The 17,506-nt window shown below is 43.5% G+C and overlaps 1 protein-coding gene across 1 annotated transcript; it reads left to right on the top strand.

The window, feature by feature from the left end:
• The first annotated feature begins 1,985 nt into the window (after positions 1–1,985).
• On the top strand, positions 1,986–16,744 carry LOC133110995 (solute carrier family 12 member 1-like). The gene is made up of 26 exons (XM_061221125.1): positions 1,986–2,281; positions 3,544–3,631; positions 4,280–4,355; positions 5,757–5,852; positions 6,250–6,389; positions 6,906–7,016; positions 7,322–7,433; positions 7,795–7,922; positions 8,156–8,240; positions 9,114–9,271; positions 9,494–9,601; positions 9,874–9,997; positions 10,235–10,336; positions 11,051–11,206; positions 11,646–11,745; positions 11,859–11,970; positions 12,201–12,341; positions 12,803–12,909; positions 13,008–13,090; positions 13,764–13,869; positions 14,252–14,388; positions 15,068–15,179; positions 15,303–15,389; positions 15,969–16,095; positions 16,198–16,265; positions 16,612–16,744. The coding sequence occupies exons 1-26, from the start codon at positions 1,986–1,988 to the stop codon at positions 16,742–16,744; spliced, it is 3,093 nt and encodes a 1,030-aa protein (XP_061077109.1).
• Positions 16,745–17,506: the final 762 nt, after the last annotated feature.

Below are 17,506 nucleotides of genomic sequence, written 5' to 3'. Positions count from 1 at the left end.
CTTCCGGTCAACCCACAGTATTGAAACTGCTCACCGAGGTGATCAATTATATTTGACGGTGTATAGATGCTGGTTGTGTGTCTGTTCTTGTTCCATTTGATCTCAGTGCTGAATTTAACATTGAGGTCCATAAGATTTTGATACATCAACTTGAAAACTGGGTGGTTCAGGAACAGTTCTTACATGGTTTTATTCATTTCTGGCTGGAAGATGTTTTTGTGTTGAGCTGGGGGATTCTGTATGAGAAAATTATTATTAACTGCGAGATCCCTCAGGGATCTATTATTGGTCAATTACTCTTCTCTTTATACATGCTTCCATTTTCCACCAGGAAAATCACAAGTGATCAGGGGTTAATCTTCATAGCTGATGATACACAGCTGTACAATTCTGTATTGCCTGAGGATGAAAGCTCAGTTCCTTAGAAAAATGTCTGATATTAAATGGATGATATTAAACTCAGAATAATCTCAGAAGTTTCTCCAATTAAATCAGGATAACACTGAGGTCCTCATCAGAGAGAAAGAATATGCTAGAATCTAGGATCTCTATGGTCTTTAAAGCATTGACTGGACAACGCCTCACATATCAGACCTGTAGAGGAGATATCAGCCCAAGCATGACCTCAGATCATCTGATAATCTGTTATGCATTCCAAAGGTAATTTACGAACAAAGGGACACTTCCTTATATTTCTATGCCTAGACACATCAGAGAGGCACCAAATGGGCAGGTTTTAAAAGCTTTCTCAAAATGTACGTCATTATGATGGCTTTTAGTCGATTCTATCTCTTAGTCTTTATTTCATTTTGTTTTTACTTGTCTTATAATATGTCAAATATATAGCATTGCATTTCATTTAGCATTTTATTCATTTTTATTATAGATTTTATTGCATTTTTTGTTTTTTGTTATTTTCTTGTTGATTATATTGTGGTTATTTTGTGTTTGTTTATTGTATATCGTATTTGTCACCTTTTTTCTATTATGAAGCACTTTGGGCTGCCACTTGTTGAATGAAATGTGCTATATAAATTAAGTTTATTCTTATTTTTTGTAGTCTGGGAGCTCTATCCAATGTGGCACAGAGAATTAGCACTGTTAGATAACTTACATTTCCTGTCTTGCTGTAATAAAGATTTGTGCAGAACATAATGTTAGTACTATCTTTTTTGTAGATGGTACCATGTTCATTGATTGTGTCATTTGTTGTTTTATGTAATAGCTTCAAGTTCAAGTTCCGGTTCCAAATGGTATTCATTCTGACTGCAAACAGTAGTTACAACCCTCACATGCAAACACCATCTCCAGCACAGAAAATATTTCATGTATTTTTCCATTCTGGGGATGGATGCTGTGGAATTTACCACAGTGAGAGTTGCAGGTACTATACCTACTGTCAGTAAGATAATCTCTCAGGTGATTTCTTAATATCCAAATGATGATTCATCTTGACTGGGCAGCATGTTCAGAACAGCACTAAAAATAGACCCATAAACTGCAGCACAACATGTGCTTCCACAGGAAGCGTGAAGACAACAGTATTAATAATCAATACTTCAAAAACTCAGGCAACAAGAGTCTCTATCTTTCCTTCCCGTTTATGGCCTGGTTAATTTTTAAGCGACCCTCCTATTCATCCCTTTTAGTGAGGCAAGGACAATCCTGCCATCCTGCCTGAACTCCCTCAGGTAGAGCCAAGGGGCAGAGCCAATCCCACTACTCCCACCTGACTGCCCCAGGGTCAGGGAGAGTATAAAGGCAGGTACGGAGGCGCCCTATGGCACGTTTTCCATGCTGTGGAGTTCAAACCGCAGAGCAGGATTGCTGTGTTTTTGTTGAGATAGGCGGCACGTCGACTGAAGCTGTTGACTTTCGACACGGAAAAGGTCCCGTTTGATTCCAAAACCCTAAAGCGCCCCTCCAGCTGGCTGATCTTACCCCGGGCTGGGACGTAAACGCAGGAACGCACTCACGGCGCGGCAATGGAGGTGTTCACTTCCAGCACGGGCGAGAACGAGAACCCGGCCTTCGAGCCCGCGGGGGACGAGCCCCCGCCGTACGAGACGCCCTTCTCCGGCAGCGAGCACAGGGACATCCGGCCCTCAGTGGTCAGCGCCTTCGGCCACAACACGCTGGACCGCGCGCCCCGGATCGAGCACTACCGCAACGCGGGGAGTGTCAGCGGTCACCGCGCGGTCCGGCCCTCCCTGCAGGAGCTGCGCGACGTCTTCCAGAAGGTGAGCCCCCGCCCGAACGCACGCCCGCACGTCACCTCCGGGTCACCTGTGCGCCGACACTGACATTTAAACGCCTGTTCCACTGAGCAGAAATCTGAATAGCTGCAGGAGAGAGAATGGAGACAGATATCAAAATGGCAAAATGCAGAACGGTATCGAAATCTTTTCTTTTTCTTTTTCTCCCAGAACTCTTCCACACAGTCAGCCTTATTCCATAGTTTTATGTCTTAATTTCACAGATTTACGCGGGTCTTTTTCCGGGCGCATTCCGGAGAGGGTGCTGACTGTAAGCATGGGGAAGTGCTGAGTCAGACAAATTCACACACAAGCACACCACTGCATGAGTATTCCGGTGTGTTCTCTCTCTGGCGCCGTAAAGGGAGGCGCACTCCTGAAATACAGGCACCTGGTGCCAGGCAGCCATAGCGCGCCGCTACACCAGGACCAGAGGAGACAACTGCACGCCCACTGAAAAACACAGGCCTCATGAATCATCATTCCCCGCAGAAAATCCATCAATCTGTTGATTTGCACTTAATGCAAATGATGTTAACAGCTCTGCTGCAATCAGAGAACTCTCTGAGAGAAGGGGGTCTGACCCTGCTTGTTTGCAGCCTAAACATTCGATATTTGCCTGCAGGAACTTTTGTAATGTAGAATTTTTTTATTTCAAATGAGAGTATTACAGTGCGGTGAAGATCCTGGCATGGTGGTTAAAGCATTTAGTTAGGAATGAGATGGGTAGTGAGGTTCTCATTTAGAAACTGTCGCAAGAGGGACCAGGTCTGCAGAAACTGGAATTGCATTCAGTGCATGTGCCAGCACACAGACTTTAAGGACAGAACTTCACAGAGGACATGCTATGTATTTTTGCCAAGAATAGTCCAGCTCTGTTCTCATTCAATGCCAAGTCTACTTTTTTCTAAACCAAAATAACAGCTCCCCCCCCCCCCCCCCCCCCTTACTTAATAAAATATTCCCATATGTTTATGTTTCCTAAACTCTTTGTCACTTAAAATGAAAGTGATATTGTGCATGCCCGGTGTGGTGCATTGAAGTGGAGCATCGTGCTCATGGTGCAGTGTATTGCAGAGAAGCCGCGGTAAAGGCTTGAAGTGGCATAGCAGTGTAGCTGTTACAGCACTGGGCTCCCTGCCTGGGGGGTTGCAGGTTTCAGTCCCTGGTCTATACTCTTCAAAAAGTACCTAAAGTTGACTGCTTTAAGAAACTATTGTGGCATCAGCGTGTTGCTCCTCTCTCTGCAGAACGATGGCATAGACACTATGGACAGGATAGACGGGAGCGATGGGACCCCCTCAGTGGACTTTGAGTCCTTCCCTCCCCCGGAGAAGAGTGGAGTGGTCAAATTCGGCTGGATCACGGGCGTGCTGGTGAGCACACGCACATGCAAGTGCACACACACACACATGCAAGCACATGCACATGCAAGCATACATACACACACACACACACACACACATGCAAGCACACACACACATGCATGCACACACACAAACACACATGCAAGTGCACACACACCTCATACTGCATACTGCATACCTCATACTGCTCTCTCTGGGCACTCAACATCTGAAAGATTTCAGAGCTGCTCATGTACCGTCCAACATTCAGTGAGACAGACAGTCATCAGGACAACACCAACATATTATACATTACACATTACATTATTACCTTACATTATTATACCTTAGATATTATACCTTTACCTTCCCAGTTGTATTAATATTAGCATTTCAAACATTTGGGTCATGTGAGTCTGTGTATATGTATGTATATTTGTTTGTGTGTTTGCACGTGCATGCGTGCGTGTGTGTGTGTGTGTATATGTGTGTGTGCGCATGCCTGCGTATGAATGTGTGTGCATGTATGTATGTGTGTTTGTGTGTGTGTGTGTGTGTGTGTGTGCATGTGTATGTGTGTGTGTGTGTGTGTGTGTGTGTATGTGTATGTGTGTATATATGTGTGTGTGTGTGTGTGTGTGTGTGTATCTGTGTCTCACCTTGACATTTCCTTTGCAGGTGAGGTGCATGCTGAACATCTGGGGGGTGATGCTGTTCATCCGTCTCTCCTGGGTGTTCGGTCAAGCTGGCGTTGGTGAGTGACATGCCCGGCCCAATGGTTCCATGGAAAGCCCAAACGGTCCTCCCCATCTGGAGCCACCTCCTGCCAGGACAGTCAGAGACATTGATTGTCCGTCTCCCCTCTGCACACACTCTGAGCTCATTAACTCAAATTAAAACGACATTTCCCATCACAAAGGCCTCTGGTCTGTGAAACCAGCCACTGCCCAAATGTGGCAGGGAATTTGATTTTAAGCTGTGACTATATGCTTTTCTGATGAGATTTCCAGCATAGCTAATAATAAGGTATGATGTCTCTTACTAAAACCCACAGATTAAGGAGACCAATCATTGCTATTGGGCCAATCAAAAGGATGGTGTGTTCAGTGGCCAAAAGGATTATGGGAACTTTCCGGAAGTCAGTGGTCATAGTAGAAACTGTGCTCAGGAGAGGACTGAGATCCAGCTCATTACTAAGTGTTGGAGGCTCTCTTTAGTTGAAGATAAAATGTCCAAAGCCATGCTGAAGTCCAACCACACCAGTCTGACCAGCAGGAAAGAGCTTTGTCACTACGCCCCTCTTCAAGTGGGCGGGGATAATGGTGTGCACTTCCTGTGATGTCACTGATGACAGTCTCAATGCCCTTTGGCTATAACACTCATACGCATGGGCCAGCCAAACTGGGTGTTATAACCTTTTACGATGTGTAATTAAATTGGAGATAGCCACAAGATCCAGGCAAAAGAACAAAACACAGACACTTGGCACTGAGTTACAGCCTTAAGCCTTTGGGGCACAAATAATCCCTCAACATTATCCAGCTGTGACCCACCACAGCTCACCTTCATTTTCTGAAGGTGCTCTCTGGGTCAGTCAGTAATTTCAGCATGAGATTCATGGGCAGCATCACTCATGAGCTAAAGAGTTACTGCTAATTACTCCTTTAAAAATGTCTCCTGACACACAGACTATCTCAGAACACTTTGGTTGAACCCTGTATAGCAATGCGTTTGACAGTCCTTTCAACAGAAGTCACAAGGAATTTGTCTTGGAAATATCTGCTTCCATACAACAGCAACAACATAAGTACATAAACAACATTAAAAGCACTTTGAAGCAAGCCGTAATGTGCTTAGCCGTACAATCTATTTTCTGCTCAACACAATATGATGTTAAACGATCCATATAAAGTAAAACTAGGTTAAGTCCCTCAGAGAATAAGCTAACGTGGCAGGGCTTGTTCTAAAATGCGAAGCTGCAGAAAAGTCTATTGAGGTCCAATCGCTTATATTGTTCAGGTAAATAACGTCCTAATTTGGAATCTGGGCATCAAGAAAATGTTTTGAAATTTGGAAATATTTCTGACATGAGGAAATTGTGATTTGATTACTAAGTTGCAGAAATGAGAAGGTTTTGTGGATTGTTTTGTTCCAGGCCTGGGAACTGTGGTCATCGCTTTGAGCATGGTGGTCACCATCGTCACTGGGCTGTCAATGTCTGCCATCTGTACCAACGGAGTGGTAAGGGGAGGTAAGAAAATACCTTATACACCTGCTGCTAACCTGGGGGCACATGCAGACACTTGTCATGCAGTCATTTATTTAACTCTTACTTCACATTCAAGCTGTATTTTATTCTGTTCATCTTTCTGTGATTCTTGGCCACACCGTCACTGACTCAGAGCACATTTCTTTCCCTGCATTTCTGCAGCAGTCCTAATGATATTATTCTTCCCATTTTGAATGCACATGGAAAGTTTGTCTTGTAAGTTTCTCCGAATAAGAACATCTGCTAAACGAACAAAGCGACAAAAGAATGGAACAAATGCACTAATGTGGCAAATGAAATGAGAGAATGGATGGGTGAATGAATGGAATGATCGGGGGAATATTCAGCATCTCAGCCTGAGGATTGTGCTCTGTTCCAGGCGGGGCGTACTACTTGATCTCCCGCAGTCTTGGACCGGAGTTTGGCGGCTCCATTGGCCTGATCTTTGCCTTCGCCAACGCAGTAGCCGTGGCCATGTATGTGGTGGGGTTCGCTGAGACGGTTGTGGACCTTCTCGAGGTGTGTGCTCCTGAATACTGTACCCGATTATGTTAAACACAGAGAAGAAAATAACGAGTGTTTTGACAGGAACAAGGAAGTAAAAATTCAACTTTCACTGGACCTTAATCCATTCAAAAGATAACAGACCGTTTCATTAGCCAGAAACGTGACGGCATTTATCTGACAAGATCATGAAAATTATCAGCGATTTGACTGGACAAACTCCACAGCTCCACAGTATGAGATCTGGCAGCACTTCATAGGAGAATGAAAGAGTGATGATGTTTACCTCAATGTGATTGGGTCAGATATGCTTTTGAAATACTGTACCTTGATCTTTTAGGTACCATTTAAAGGTTAAGTTTGAAAACATTCAAACATATTCCCATGAACTAAATATCAAAAACTTCTGAATGACTAAAAGTCAATAATTTGAAAGAATACATTTGTGCTGATTGCAGGTGAAATATAGTTTTCTTTCGAATTCACCATGGTATTTACCTCAGTATGGTGTGGGATGATGCTGATTTGCAGGAGCACGACGTCCTCATGCTGGACGTGGTGAATGACATCAGGATCGTAGGCTGCATCACCGTGGTGCTGCTCCTGGGGATCTCGATAGCTGGCATGGAGTGGGAAGCCAAGGTGAGTGGACACCTCCTCCCCTGACCCTGCCCATTCCTCCCCCTTACAAGGGTACACAAGCTCTGCAGTGATTAACCATCAAAGAACATCACCAAAATGGCCAGCAATTGAACAGCTGCTCACCCAAATGCGGTTCAGAAACAGGTGTGGGAGGCGCAGGACAGTTACGACTTTCAGAGTGTAGCAGGAGAGTTAAGATGTGATGACGCATGTGTCAGTATACAGGATGGAAATGACTGGAACAGTTGAACAAGAGCATGATGAGGTCATGATACATTTGCCCGTGTGGTGTGATCCTCCTCTAGGCTCAGCTTGTTCTGCTGGCCATCCTCCTGGTCGCCATCGTCAACGTATTCGTGGGGACCTTCATCCCTGCAACAGAGACCAAGAAATCCCAGGGTTTCTTCGGTTATCAATGTGAGTAGAACACAGACAGGGTGGGAAGAGTCCCTCCCACAAGCTATATTAAAATACTGTACCGTTTCCAATCTTTAGTTTTATGGATATTGAGTGCTCATTTTTTTTAATGACTGTACAGTATATTATTGTTGTTCTGGTTTCACTGATGATGACTAATATGCTTTTATTTTTAGTGCTGTATTGCTTGACATTTGATGATAAGGAACATCAAACAACATCTAATCATTATTGACAGAGAAGCATGACACAGACTCTTTGCCTGTGGATGTGGATTGTGGCATTCCAGTTTTGATTATTTTTTATTTATTTATTTATTTTAATCTGTTCTCTGACTTTGATCACCCTTCTCATCCAACAGTATCCATATTTTCTGAAAACTTGGGACCAAACTTTCGCAATGGAGAGACGTTCTTCTCGGTGTTCGCAATCTTCTTCCCTGCTGCTACAGGCATTCTGGCTGGTGCCAACATCTCTGGGGATCTGAAGGTGAGATGGAGAAAACATGGCAAGAAGAACCCTTCCATAACGCAGAACCCCATAGACCTGAGCAGCAACTTGCCGGATCCTATCACAAAGGATTCTGCTCTGAAATTTTTAGTCACAGATCTGATCAAACCAAACACACGCATGTACTCTTGCTCTCTCTCTCGCACTCTCATACCCTGATGTGAGTCTCAGTACTTTCAGCTCAGATGCCTTTTTTGTTTTCCATGTTGCAGGATGCCCAGTCCGCCATCCCTAAAGGAACCCTACTGGCCATAATAATCACAGGGGTGACCTATATCGCTGTGGCACTCTGTGTGTGTAAGTACACTGCATCCAAAGTTTGACCAGGAAATCTAAATAAATACTACTGATTTTTACATTGATTTGCTAAACGCATCACATCTAGTACAGTCTATGCCTCTATGATATACATAGGTTCCTTTTATTTTAATGATACATTATTGTATCATAATGTGATACTCTCATTTAATTCAATTCAATGTATGGTTTTCTATTTGTGATTGCATCTTTGCTCTTTATTTAGTATATTATGTTCTTCAGTTGACTCACTGGCAAAATGTATAAATAAACACAAAATTAACTTGATTTTATTTGTTAATATACAACAACCTTCTGCTCTGAGGCCCCTTGCTGTCTCCACCAAATTAATAAGGGAGTCTGGGTACTGTCCACATTTGGATATTTACTAATAAAAGAGGAGGAAAAGGTGCCCGAGGCTTAATCAAGGTGCCAGCAATGTGCAAGAGGAGCCTCTAAGTAACACATGTTTTGTTGCCACACACTGTCCATAAAAGTGCTGACAGATGGCAATTGCAATGGATTTGGGTAAAACTAAAATAACATTTGGTCACAACAGTGCCTTTGAAATAGAAAAGTGCAAGCAGAATATTGCAGATGATAGCAGATTTCTTCTTTTCTTTTGACTGTGTAAAATCTATTTAAGGTTAATATTTTACTATTTTTGTTAGCTTCTACCACCGGCCCTCAGAGGGATTACTCATTTATTTAATGGAAGCTTGTGGAGCGGTCTGCATTGGCACTCCTCTCAACAATAAACCTATAAAACTCCATTATCGGAGTAGGAATTCAGGTCGTGCTCTTGCCCTCGAGCTGTGTCAGGATTCTGAAGTAAACTCAGTGCTGTTGTTCCCGATATGTCTCTATGTTTAGCGGCCACGGTGGTGCGGGACGCAACCGGGAACGTCACAGACGCCATCCTGACAGGAATCACCTGCAACAGCTCAGCTGTAGCCGCGTGCGAGCTGGGCTACGACTTCTCCTCCTGCGCAACCGAAAAATGCGAATACGGCCTCATGAACAACTTTCAGGTCCGCCAGCTGTCGCACTGTTTTAATCACAAAGTCTACAGTCTGCACTGTAATATCACAGTCATCTTGCGATTTCAAATCCAATTTACAAAGTACAGAGTCAAAACAACTCAAATTTTGTAACTGTTTGAGTGTACTGTACATGTTTGTGTGTGTGTGTGTCTGTAGCTACATATACAAACTGTATAAAAGAGCTTAATTCAAATGTCCAAACTCTTCCAGGTCATGACAATGGCATCTGGGTTCGGGCCACTGATTATAGCTGGAACATTCTCTGCCACACTGTCTTCAGCCTTGGCCTCTCTCGTTAGTGCACCCAAAGTCTTTCAGGTAAGTTCAGAACATAGACTTCACCAATTAGACAGTTGTTTCAATAAAGTAAGAATGCTTTATCGTATACAAACAATGAACAAGTACTGCCATAAACCAGAACTATAAAAACATACAATACATAATACAAGATATAATTTGTTGTGGTACTGTCAATTCACCTTGAACTTATATCAGCCCATGAGATACAAGGGTCACATATGCACTTGTCAGCACTTTCAGATTTTTACAACAGCTCTGATCGGCCTAAACTTGTGCATCACTACCCACAGGCGTTGTGTAAGGACAACATCTACAAGGGACTGGAGTTCTTTGCGAAGGGGCATGGAAAAAACAACGAGCCAATCCGCGGTTACGTTCTGACCTTCATCATTGCTGTGGCTTTCATTCTGATAGGTAACTGCATTTATGAACAACCAATCACAGTCTGTCAATTGAATCTGTTATGCCATTGGTAGAAATGTATCATTACTGCCAGAGTGATATCAGGATCAACATTTATAGAGTTATTCATCAGCAATTTTTATCTTAAGTATCTTATTAAGTCAAAAGATAGTTATGTCCATGTGTGTCTCAAAGGCCTTGAACATCACCTCCTAATTTGTCCTGTTTTTTTTGTTTTTTTTTTGCCAGCGCAACTCAACGTGATTGCTCCAATCATTTCCAACTTCTTCCTGGCATCCTATGCCCTCATCAACTTCTCCTGTTTCCACGCCTCCTACGCCAAATCACCAGGTTATTTGCGTCTATTGCCGTTTTCCGGTCGTCAGGTCACCCAGATCACACTTCATATTGATGCCACATCACTACCATATTCGTCATAGAGCAGAGGTGTCCAATCTTATCCTAAAAGGGCCGGCGTGGGTGCAGGTTTTTGTTTTAACCCAGCAGTAACACACCTGATTATACTAATGAACTAATCGTGGTCTTTAATCAATCAGTCTTAGTCCTGTGCTAAAACAACAACCTGCACACACACCGGCCCTTTCTGGATAAGATTGGACACCCCTGTCCAATGGCAAGAAGGTGAGGATCAACCTTCAACAAAGCAGCTCTGGTCCTGGGAGGCTGCAGTCTAGCAGGTTTTCTTGGTCTCTCAGAACTGCAGAGTTGAATTTGCAAAATTGGTTCAATTCTGATAGCTACTATCCCCTCTGAGGCCAATGCTCATTCACCAAGTAGGTACTCCAACTCTCCAGAATCATGGTTTCCTTTAAGAGTTTCCCTAAAGAGCTTATGGCCATTCAGGACCAGTGGTGAATTTTCTACAGATCCTATGGTCCTCCAAGACCAATTCCTGATAGATCATATCACCCTCCAAATCTAGGGTTGAGTGGCCCTCCCCCGAAATATAGCCTCACCATACATGTCAAGATGGAGCAGCTGTCAAATTAGATGAGAGATTAGACCAGGGGGACTTGTTTCATTTGCTGATTTGTTGCCCCACAGGATGGAGACCTGGATACAAATACTATAACATGTGGCTGTCTCTGTTTGGAGCCGTGCTGTGCTGTGCTGTGATGTTTGTCATCAATTGGTGGGCAGCTCTCATCACCTATGCCATTGAGATATTCCTCTACATCTATGTTACAGTGAAGAAGCCAGGTATGAAAAAACCGTAAAAAAATTTTTTGCCAGTCTTATGCCAGACTTCATTACATTACAATCACTCAGCAGAAGCTGTTATCCAGAACGACTTACAAAAGTGGACAACGCAAGGGCGGCCTGTAGCGTAGTGGTTAAGGTAAATGACTGGGACAGGCAAGGTCGGTGGCTCTAATCCCGGTGTAGCCACAATAAGATCCGCACAGCCGTTGGGCCCTTGAGCAAGGCCCTTAACCCTGCACTGCTCCAGGAGAGGATTGCCTCCTGCTTAGTCTAATCAACTGTACGTTGCTCTGGATAAGAGTGTCTGCTAAATGCCAATAATAATAATAATAATAATAATAATAATAACAACGCTCTAGACTTAGAGGCCAGAAGTTTACCCGCTGATGTGTTTTTACACTCAGCTGACATTTGCCTTTTTTCTCGACTCAAATAGATGTAAACTGGGGGTCTTCCACCCAAGCTGTGACATTCATCAACGCCGTGAACAACACGCTCACTTTGAGCGGAGTGGATGACCATGTCAAAAACTTCAGGTGAGAGCAATAGAGAACGGCCATTTAAAGGCTGGGACATTACTTGCCTTACCTGCCCCTGTGTGCAGCTGCACAGACAAGCTTACTGTCGAGACACCTGTGCCCACACACAGGCCCCAGTGCATTGTGCTGACCGGATCCCCCAAGACCAGACCGGCTCTGCTCGACATCGCCCACTCTTTTACCAAAAACTACGGGCTGTGTCTGACCTGCCAAGTGTTTGTGGTAAGATCCTACTCCAACCACCAAAGAAGATTGAAGAATTCTGATTCCACACCAAAATGGCAAAATAGCAAGCAGGACATTTCCTAGAGGAAGACAAAAAATATTATATTTTATTCAACTGGGAGGTGCCACGCAGTATTTAGTGCTGAAACAAGTGTTGGGAAACCTTGCTTGGGCCTTTGGAGTTGGTGACTTTGGTACTGTTGATAAACTGATTTTGTCCTCCCCAGGGGCCAAAAGCGGAGAACCTCATGGAGATGAACAGCAACGTAGAGAAGCACCAGATGTGGCTCAACAAGAAGAAGCGCAATGCGTTCTACGCAGGGGTGGCCAACGAGAACTTCAGGGAGGGGGTGGAGAACCTCCTGCAGGTACACGATCCCAAAGACCAAACCCAAACAGAATTTGGACTCAAAGTTAATGACAAAGCTGCAGGACTATGTCAGGGTCCTTATCGCCACAGGCAAGATAAGCCCACAGCACGCTATCAGGATTTCAAACTTCAAATAGCCGAGATTCACAGGCATATTGACACCACGCTCTGTGGTGCAATGCAAACTGTTGCTGTAGCTTTGTTCACAGAAGCTATATATTAATGCTTGAGAGGGGTGGTTTTCAAGGGCCACATGTAGGTGCTTAATATGAAAAACAAAATAAATCAAATAACAGATAATGTGCTCAGTGTGCCATAACACACATTTATAAAACAATTAAAGCATTGATAGATTTTTTTATATTCATGTAGAAACTTTGTCTGGAGTTCAAAAACTTAAGGAACTGTGTGTCCTTTGTGACCTTTGTCCATTGAACAAGTGTCCGTTTTGATATTTAGGCCTCAGGCCTTGGTCGATTGAAGCCAAACACGCTGGTGATCGGATTCAAGAAGAACTGGACAAAAGCCAAAGTGGTGGACGTTCAGAACTACGTTGGTGTCCTGCAGTAAGTTCTACATCTACACCTCGGTGTCCCGATCTCCATCCAGGTGACGGTTGTAATAGCAAGATCTAAATGACCTGTTTTTATCTTCCATCTGTCAGCGATGCATTTGACATGGAGTACAGCGCAGTGATACTCAGGATTGCCGAGGGACTGGATGTCGCTCACTTCGTCCACGCCGAAGGTGGGCACGTCCCCCATCTCGATCAGAACACACCCCATGAAAACACACACGCATGCACGCACGCACGCACATTTCTATTTAAGTAAAAAGCACAAATGAACAGAAAGCAAACAATATCTGCAGCAGTCTCCAACTTCACAGCCGTGTGCGAGTTTGTCAATTTTACAATGCCGGTGTACAACACCGCTTTCAATGGTCTTTGTCTGGTTTCAGCTCGAGCCTGGGCATATGTCCAAATAATCAATCTGTTCCTACTGCCAAACTTCCCTTCTTAAATGCTCTTCTCTTGTATTATTTATCCTGTTCCTTTGATAGCAATCAGCCCACTGAGGTCAGCCCTTGCATTAAACATCATGCCAGTGACATTGAGTAAATCTGCTGGAAATGGGGTGGCACTAAGGATTAGTGGTTAAGGAGGAGCTGGGCTCCAACCCTGAAGGTTGAGGGCATGGCTCCCAAGCAGTTCTGCCCTTGAGCAAAGCACTTAACCTAAATTGCCTCTGTAAACATCCAGCAGCATAAATGGATAATATATAAGCTCTGTAAAACCCCCAGATAAGGGGGGGGGGGTACAAGCAAGGAAAGGATGACTTGGAATGTAGGTTGTATGCTGTAGTTACAAAGTTTCTAGCACCGCTTTAAATGACCTCACTTTTTCTGCTTTCGTCCTCAGAGGAACTGGACAGGCTGACGATGGAGCAGCTGGCTCTGGAAAACGAGGACGGTGGGAAGAAAGGGGTATTCAGGAGGTCCAGGAAACCATCCAAGCAAGTGCTCACCAGAGGTAGCTACCCTCTCCCATGCACTACCATTTGTCAAATTATGACGCTAGACTGTCTCTATTGTCAGTTGTCCATCTTTCACAATAAAGTATTTCCGAAGAACCAATGGAAAAAGCATAGATGAAATAGATAAAACGCATGTATTATAAAACAAACTTCCAACCTTCATAAGTCTGCTGGGAAAGAGCTGCAAGCTTTGTCACACTGCTGCATCTTGTCACTATCCTAATACAACCCAGAAAAAATAGTTTCATTGATATGCGCAGCAGGAGAGTTTTTCCATTAAAACAGGAGCCCGAGTGGGCTGCATCTCACGAAAACCTACTGCCATTGAACCCATAATAAAAACACTCGTATCGAATCCACTTTATATCTCTCTCCCTACAGTGTCTGTCAATATACCTCAATCTGCTGAGGAGGTGAAGGCGAGCCAGAGGCTCCAGGAGGCCAGCATTCAGTTCCAGAAGAAACAGGGCAAAGGCACTATTGATGTTTGGTGGCTCTTTGATGATGGAGGTAACATGTCCACTGTCACCCCGAGACCTCTTTCAAAAAGCCATGTCATAGCCCTAGTGTTTTACAGCGCTTCAGTCGAGGGGTTACCTTTGAGTTCCAGCACCATATTTTTCAGTGAATTGTAAACCTTATTGCCTCCAAGTATTTGAGCCAGACATTTAATTCTGCTGGTTATTTACCCCAGTGTGTGAGGGTACACATTAGTAGAATCAGGGAAAGGACAGCTTAACCCTGGATAAATCAGATAGTCTACATGCAAGCACATGGGGGAAGATACTGGAGATTTTTCAGAAGATGCACCTTGGGTCAAGCAGGTGAAATTAAATGTTGCACTTTGCTAAAATATTGGCCATTTTGTGATTGATCTTAAGATGCCCCAGGCCTGGCTGTCTCTAAGACAGACCATAACCAGCTGTAATCACTGCTCTGATGGATTGGCTGCTTTCATGATCGCCCTATCTAACTGAATGAAGTAGAAGTTAAAGTTCTAATGACTACTCTAATGGAACAAAAGGTGAAATGACTGCTTGTGATGTATGACCTCAGTAATGACTGCGACTGAATAGAGACAATGGCCACATTGAAGGAAAGAGTGCCGTTGCCGTCACTAAAGACAAAAGCCTCTGAAACGCCTGTTCTTAAAGAATAACCTTTGCAATGACCGCTCTGACTGCCGCAGGTCTGACTCTCCTCATCCCCTACATCCTGACCACACGCAAGAAGTGGAAGGACTGCAAGATGAGGATCTTCATCGCTGGAGAACCCGGCCGCGCTGAACAAGAAAAGGCAGAGTATGTGAAAACCAATGAACTATTCACCATCAAGTTCACTGCTTAGATACCATTGATTTTCATTGTAAATCTGACTTTAATTCAAACACATTTATGTTTGTTTTTTTTGGGGGGTTTTTTTAGCATCAAGTCCCTTTTGGAGAAATTCCGGATCAAATGTGTGGACATCAATGTCATTGATGACCTGAACAGTAAACCCCGTGCACACAAGTAAGAAACAGAATGAATCTCTTTGTGTTAAAAAGAAAGAAAGAATGACACTCATTTGCTCTAGAGATGGGGAAGAGATGCTTCATTTGTCTCCATAATACGTGCAGCTGTCCGTCAATGACTTGTCTGAATAAATACTCTGAGCATTACATCACATTCATTTAGCGGTCTTGTGGAGAGCGATTTGTGAAGAATGAATATAAACACATCCACCTGCGTTATCTGAGCACGAAGACCAATGCAAAATAACTACACTGGAGCTGCTGGTCAACTCATCTGGTTAGAAGTTGGCCTTAAAGCCAGAAACGGATAAAGCCCTCATTTTTCACCTCTGTGTTAGACAGTAGGGCGTGTGTGGGGGCGTGTGACACGGTACTTTCACTCAGACTGTGGAGGGAGAAGAACCGTTGGCTGGTAGATGATACTTTTAAAAAAAAAATGAATGCAGTAAGACTGGTTGACATCAGTGAGACAGATGACACTGGGTAGCTCTGCCCATATGGAAGGCCATGACTGTCCTGCCATCAGCGCTGTTCCACCTCTGTGTCATGTGGGGCTAATCACCTGCTCTTGTTCCAGCTGGACAGCCTTCAAGAACATGATCGAGCCTTTCTGCCTTCATGGAGCGGATAAAGAGGAGGCCAACACGAGAACAGAGGACTCCTGGAAGATCACGGACACCGAGCTGGAATCGTTTGCGGAAAAGGTGAATAAAGCCGTCGTGAGCTATGGGTGAGCCTACAAACGATTCACGCAGATGTCTCATGTGCTCATCTTTCCTCACCCGCTGCATCTCTTTCCCCTGCAGACAACTCTTCAAGTCCGACTTAATGAACTGCTGCAGGAGAACTCGAAATCTGCCAACCTTATCATTGTGTAAGTGTAGTACAAATGGCTCAGATGCTTTTAAGTGCTGATTGGGAAAGGCTGACTGTCATGATAACATGTAGATTCAGAATGTTTTTTAAAGCACGTGATTTTAAAGCACATACACAGCATAGCTGTCTGTAAACATAAAAATTATGATTCAAGTGGACTGAATTACAAATCAAGTTAAATGTACAGAAAAGGACATTCTGTGATTAAAAACTGAATCATGATCAGTGCACCTAAGTCTTAGCCTGACTCTGAACCTTTTGTGAAAAAAGTAACTTTCCAGAAATCAGTAATACAGGGCAGAACCAATGACTTGCGCTAGAGAGTAATGACGTCTTTATTACAGGAGCATGCCCATTGCTCGAAAGGGAGTCTCTGACCATCTCTACATGGCCTGGCTGGACATCCTCACGAAGAACCTTCCACCCACCTTGCTTATTCGAGGCAACCAAAAGAGCGTGCTGACTTTCTACTCCTGAGGGACACGCCTAAACAAGCAGAGCCTCGCCAGGAACCACAGTGTGACGATCTTGCGTCTATGGAACTCCGTTACAAATGTAGTCAAGCAGCTCGCACACTGCCCTCTTGTGGATATGAACATTCCGTACAGATTTTTCTTAAAGTGCTCTTGGGTTCCTACAAATGTATGTACAGCCATAAATGTATAATAGCTTCAGATCTAGCAGACCAATTAAATTTCCATAGCAGAGATCCAAGGGTATTGTTATATTATTTGCGTTTAGGTCCACTGAAATGCTTGTATGGTAGTGACGGGAAGTAGGAGAACATATTTTTATTTTGTATATAGGACTCTCTCCACACGTCTTGTTTGACAAAATGTATTTATGCGTGTTGTTTTAATGAACATATGTCAAAGTTAAGCTTTTGCAAAGCCATGCGTTGCAGTTATAATTTTCACTTTTTTTAATATGAATCATGTACGTACTGCAAAACCAAATGCGATTTTTAATCAAATGTTGTAGAGTTTTAATAAAAGAATTATCACTTTTCTTCCATGCTTGTATTTTATAAATTATTCCTCTCGAGTGAAATTCAAATGCCGTTTGCTGCCATTCAGATATAAACTGTCATCTGATGATTAACAAATCATTATTTAAAACTCTAGCAGTTATGAATAAAACTGCTTCATAATAACGATGTCGTAAAATTGACCAAAGAGCAATGGGACAAACAGCGGGGTCTACGACATTAAGGTTTCCACGACATTAAGGTTTCCGGCA

Source organism: Conger conger, chromosome 15 (genome assembly GCF_963514075.1).
Source record: "Conger conger chromosome 15, fConCon1.1, whole genome shotgun sequence".
Taxonomy (NCBI): domain Eukaryota; kingdom Metazoa; phylum Chordata; class Actinopteri; order Anguilliformes; family Congridae; genus Conger; species Conger conger.
This window is presented reverse-complemented; position numbering and strand designations above follow the sequence as displayed.

Coding starts and splice junctions, on each gene's coding strand:
- LOC133110995 (XM_061221125.1), top strand. CDS start 1,986: ATGGAGGTGTTCACTTCCAGCACGGGCGAGAACGAGAACCCGGCCTTC. Junction 9,602..9,873: donor GTGCACCCAAAGTCTTTCAG/GTAAGTTCAGAA, acceptor CACTACCCACAG/GCGTTGTGTAAGGACAACAT. Junction 16,096..16,197: donor TGGAATCGTTTGCGGAAAAG/GTGAATAAAGCC, acceptor TTTCCCCTGCAG/ACAACTCTTCAAGTCCGACT.